General features: G+C 39.3%; 1 protein-coding gene across 1 annotated transcript; it reads right to left on the reverse strand.

Annotated features, from left to right (window-relative positions):
* Positions 1-1,656: 1,656 nt before the first annotated feature.
* Positions 1,657-2,653, reverse strand: LOC145954512 (uncharacterized). The gene is made up of 3 exons (XM_083068899.1): positions 2,407-2,653; positions 2,161-2,355; positions 1,657-1,742 (listed from the first exon to the last, which is right to left on the reverse strand). The coding sequence occupies exons 1-3, from the start codon at positions 2,651-2,653 to the stop codon at positions 1,657-1,659; spliced, it is 528 nt and encodes a 175-aa protein (XP_082925025.1).
* Between the last annotated feature and the right edge of the window lie 2,803 nt (positions 2,654-5,456).

Consider the following 5,456-nt stretch of genomic DNA (forward strand, 5'->3'; position numbering starts at 1 on the left):
CTCCTCGCTTATTCCGAGGGTTAATGCAGTCTTGCCATTTCCTGGCAGTCTGGCGAAAAGAAGTGCCCGGCCGGCCATTTTCTTCTGCCGTATCATGTCGACGACGAGACCTGATGCTTTTCTTGCCTCAACTTGACCCACAAGCCCTGCAACAAAAGGCAACGTTTTTCCACTTGCCTGAACAATCATCAAACTAAGGTTCAAGTTTTGCAAAGGGAAGATGAAAACCTAGCTCAGAAGTGGAAGAGAACGAACCTCGAGACCTAGGTCTTTAATGTGGGTGTGCGTGGTAACACACTGCTTCTTCGTTGTTGACTGAGCAAAGGATTGGCGGACCACTTGGCGCGAAGGGCAGTTTGGACGTTGCTGAGTGAAAGGGTAGGGCTCAGAACTCTCTAAACTGGGTTCGCTCTCCATCGTTGCTCGCGGCGGCTAGGGACGTTGCTGAGTGAAAAGGTATGCTTTAACCTAGCCTGTTCGTAGGGCACATATGAGGGGCTCATTTCTACATCGGTCATAAGCAAAACCGATGTAGAATAACTTCTTGATTCCATTTCTACATCGGTCAATCATAAAACTGATGTAGAATTGCTCATATTTACATCATTTCTCCTCCCAACCGATGTAAATACGTTTGCATATTTTTATTTATTTACAAGTTTGCCACCGTGTTTATAATTTAAATCGGTTCTACTAAAATCGATGTAAATATAGCGATGTTAAACAATATTTTTATAGTAGTGGTCTCAATTTTTTGACATCAGGGTAAGGCATAAAAAGATCGTATACCTCCTCTTCCATCATTTGTCGACTAAAATAATCCTCATTACAACACAATCAATTTTAACCGAGATGAGGGACAGAAGCAAATATATAGGGCTTTTATGCCCTATATTTTCTCATGATCAATACAAAATGTATCTAATAACCACCATCTCAATTTTTGACATCAGGGTAAGGCATAAACAAAATTGTATACCTCCTCTTCCATCATTTATCGACTAAAATAATCATCATACCAACACAATCAATTTTATCCGAGATGAGGGACAGAAACAAATATATAGGAGCTTTCATGTCCTTTATGTTCTCATGATCAATACAAAATGCATCTAATAACAACTATCTCTATTTTTCGACATCAGGATAAGGAATAAAAAGATCGTATACTTCATTTTCCATTATTTGTCGACTAAAATAATCACAATACCAACACAATCAATTTTAACCGAGATGAGGGATAGAAGCAAATATATAGGGCTTTCATGCCCTATATGTTCTCTTGATTAATACAAAATGCATCTAATAACAACAGTCTCAATTTATCGACATCAGGGTAAGGCATAAAAAGATCATATACCTCCTCTTCTATCATTTGTCGACTAAAATAATCATCATACAAACACAATTAATTTTAACTGAGATGGAGGACAGAAGCAAATATATAGGGCTTTCATGCCCTATATGTTCTCATGATCAATACAAAATGTATTTAATAACCACCGTCTCAATTTTTCGACATCAGGGTAAGGCATAAAAAGATCATCTAGGCGACTTTTAGAAAGGAAAACAAGTCTTTGATGCAAGCATCATGAATCCACATTAAGTATTTTAGAATTTAGAGACTTAGCTAGTACTATATGTGTAATAAGGAGCTTAAAGAACTAGAACAGTCACTATCACATTCTGATCATTATGTCTTCCATTGACATCATACAAGATAAACCAAATTCCATCGTCACCTAGTAAATGTTCCAAACCAGGCATGTGGATATTGTTCCACAGGGGGAATCCCAAGCAATTGTGGTTTGACATTCAAGGAGCTATTCACACACGGCCACTAATCCAGTATTAAACAAGAAGCAAAACACACTGAGGTTGATTGCCATTTTCCTATTGGGAAACTATAGTAGATTGATTTCTATACCAAGTGAACACTAGGTAAACACAGGTTGACATGTTCACCAAAGCTCCTGGTTGTGATCAGGTTAATTATATTTTTAACAAGCTGAGCATGATAACTGTGCAATAGCTTGAAAATGTTCTATAATAAAATTATATTTAGGTTTATTAAGAAGGGCTTTGTTCATGCTACATTTGTACCTCTTCTTGTTCTTTTCATATAAATACATAGATAAGAAGCTTAACACATTGAGTTACTTTCTTCTCTTCTAACCATGGCAAAGGCTTCCTTGAGAGATGGTAGTGGTTTGAGGCCAAGAATCCATCCTCTAACTTCATCTAATTCTTTTGTACCCTGACGAAAATCAAATACCCTCTCTTTTTCCAGCATTTGGTCATACAACAATTTATCCTCAAAACATTTCCATGAAACAGTATAGAACAAGTCCATTTCTTGTCATAACTCTAGCAACATATTAAAATACTCAGTTACAAATTTGTTACCTTTTTGAGTATTACACAAAGCTGACCTTATTTCAAAGTATTGGGTAGAGTTTTGGAGGTCTGAGTACATCTCCTGAACAGTGGTCCATATTTCATGGGCAATTTTGCAGAAAAGGTAAGTTCTACCAATTTTAAGTTCCATTGAGTTTATCAACCAAGCCATGACAATGGAGTTCTCTGCATCCCAGTTATTGTAGGAAGGATCAGTCATTGGTGGAGTTGCAAAAGTCCCGGTAAGATAGCCCATTTTTCCTTTCCCTTTGATGACAAAAAGGACCGACTGGTACCATTCTTGGAAATTTAACCCATTTAATTTGTGTTGGGTTATTTGAATTGAGGGGTTTAGGTCAATAGGTTGGAAGGATGAAGCCATATGGGTTGGGTTGTTTCAATTTCTATTGGAAGGCAAAATATTTTCTGGTGTGGATGGTTGTGTGCGTGGCGCATCAGCCATGAAACTATATTGAGTTTTCATCTAAGATGAAGAAGAGTTGGCTCTTGATACCATATTATCAGAAGCAGAAGAAAGCATTCTTCTTATTTTATTTAAATGATTGGTCTAGTATACAAATAGGTAAAACAGGGAAATAAAAAAGGAAACAAATAATAGGCAATTCCTATAATTAAATAAGAATCCCTATAAATCAATAGCAGCAATAAAGAATAAATTGTAGATCCTAATCCTTGAAATTCTACAACATAATAATATCCCATAAATTTTGGGATTCCTATCCAGCAATTATAAATGAAAAACTTTTACACTATCAAGTGTCAACCAATCAGAAATCAATGTTAGTATAAATTGGCTTACTAAATGTCAAGCGCCCAATGAACCCCAATGTCAAACTCTGGCCAAGTCAAGGGAGCCCTTATCCTATCCTATGAGATACAAAAGGTTAGTGAGAAAACTAAATTATGTCATTGTCACTAGACCAAATATTATTTTTCCTATCATTTTGGTAAGCCAATTCTTAACTCCTTGTGTCAATACCATTATGACATGTTAATCAAAATCCTTACATACATGAAAGGAGCCCATGAAAATCCATGTTGAACAAAGACAAAGGTCACACTTAGATAGTTGGCTAATTAGATGCTAACTAGGCAAACTCACCTAGTGACAGGTAATCCACCTCAAGCTATATAACACAAAAAACGTTTGAAATTTCAACTTTTAAGTAGTAATTTTTTTTATAACACACGTCAAGAAAAGAGAAAGGTAAAAGATAAAATTGATATCATGATCTCTACAATATATATATATATATATAAGATGAATTTGAGTTAGGGTTTCTGTGAGTAGAATGAGATGAAAATAAATTTTAGTTGGGGGAAAAACCCTCTCAGCATAAAAATTGCGATATCTATCTTTCACTTGAGTTTGTTACTCTTATCCCTCCTCCTTGTATGACTCAACAATTATTTTATTTTATTTTACTATGAATTTTTTTAAATTTTTATATAGTGAAATTAGGATTTTTTTATATTTAAAAAAAAGGAAATTAACATAGGAGCTGGAACCAATAAACGTGAGTATAGAAATGGTGCAAAGGTGGAAAGTGACCCTTGTGGGGTAGGGTTCTTAAAATTTTCAAAAAAAAAATTGTCGATAATAACCGCCAAGGGAAGGGCGCGGAAGAAGCCATTTGGGGCCGTGCAGTGTAATTTAGTCTTAAATTTAGCTCATATAGTACTCTTTTTTATCCCTCTCGGCTTAGGTTGCCTTTGATTGTTTTGGTTCAATAATTTTATGCGGTGTATCGGTTGAAGTTTGAATTTAATACAACACTTCATCGATTTTAGTATTTGTAATAATGAAGACTGTACCGCCCACTTTGGCACCGAGGCCTACCCTGTCAACGATGGGCTTGAGCCACGTCAACTTGGAAGGTCGGCCCATCTCTCTAACAGATAAAATAAGTTGATAAGAAGGAGATCTTATCATATCCTAACCAGCTCAATTATCAACAACGGAAAAACCCTAATTATATCAAGGTACGTGCATTATATATATGAGACCCATACACCCACAAAGACGAACTTAAGTATTGGAGTCTCTTTTGCAGGTACCAACCCCATCTTGGAGCAGCAGACGTACCAAGCAGAGGAGACTCACCGATCTTACTCAGAGATCGTCTCACCCACCGATCTAAGGTAAGAACAGTTTGGTGCCCACCGTGGGGCCGAAGAAAAAATTCCCTTCGGCCGCAACAATGGTTTCCACCCGTAGCAACAATAGGCTGCCCACCAATGCTCAGCACAACGGGCCCAACATGGATGGAGCCACCGCTGTTGAGACCCTAGCTGAGCAGATCGAAATCCTGAGATAGCAAAACGCCGCCGCCATAGCTGCCATGCGCGCGTAACACGAAGTTGACATTGCAGCTTTGCGAGCCTAGAACGAGCACATCCGAGCGCAAATTCCACCATAGCCACCATCAAACAATCCCCTTGAGGCCGAGAAACAATCGTCCTCCCCACCTCGGACGAATCGGTCACATGCCCCAACACCGTGCAGAATCGTGAATGTTAGCCAAGGACCATTCCAGACCTCGGGTCCGAGGGTCGGCACGAGACGCCACCCTTTCACTGATGGCATCATCGAGACCCCCCTCCCACATGGATGGAAGCCACTGAACATTGACCGATATGAGGGCACCTCAGACCCGGATGAACATCTGGACGCATACATCACCCAAATGAACCTGTACACCGATGACAATGCCATCTTGTGCCGCATTTTCCCTACCTCCCTGAAGGGCCCCGCTCTGAACTAGTACACTCAGCTACCTCCAAGATCGATAAGCACCTTCAACGAGCTTTCGCACCGATTTATAGCTTAGTATGCCACCAGCCGCCCACATCATATCACCTCGGCCGCCTTGGCCAACCTCAGGCAGGGCAACACCGAGTCCCTTCGCAAATTCATGGAACGTTTTGCCAACGTGTCTGTGAAAATTCAGAACCTCAACCCCGAGGTTGCACTCCACTCCATGCTCATGGCACTCAAGCCGGGCCCTTTCGTTGATAGTCTCTGCAGAAGACCACCC

This window comes from Cajanus cajan, chromosome 1, assembly GCF_000230855.2.
Source record: "Cajanus cajan strain Asha chromosome 1, NIPB_CcT2T_4, whole genome shotgun sequence".
NCBI lineage: Eukaryota > Viridiplantae > Streptophyta > Magnoliopsida > Fabales > Fabaceae > Cajanus > Cajanus cajan.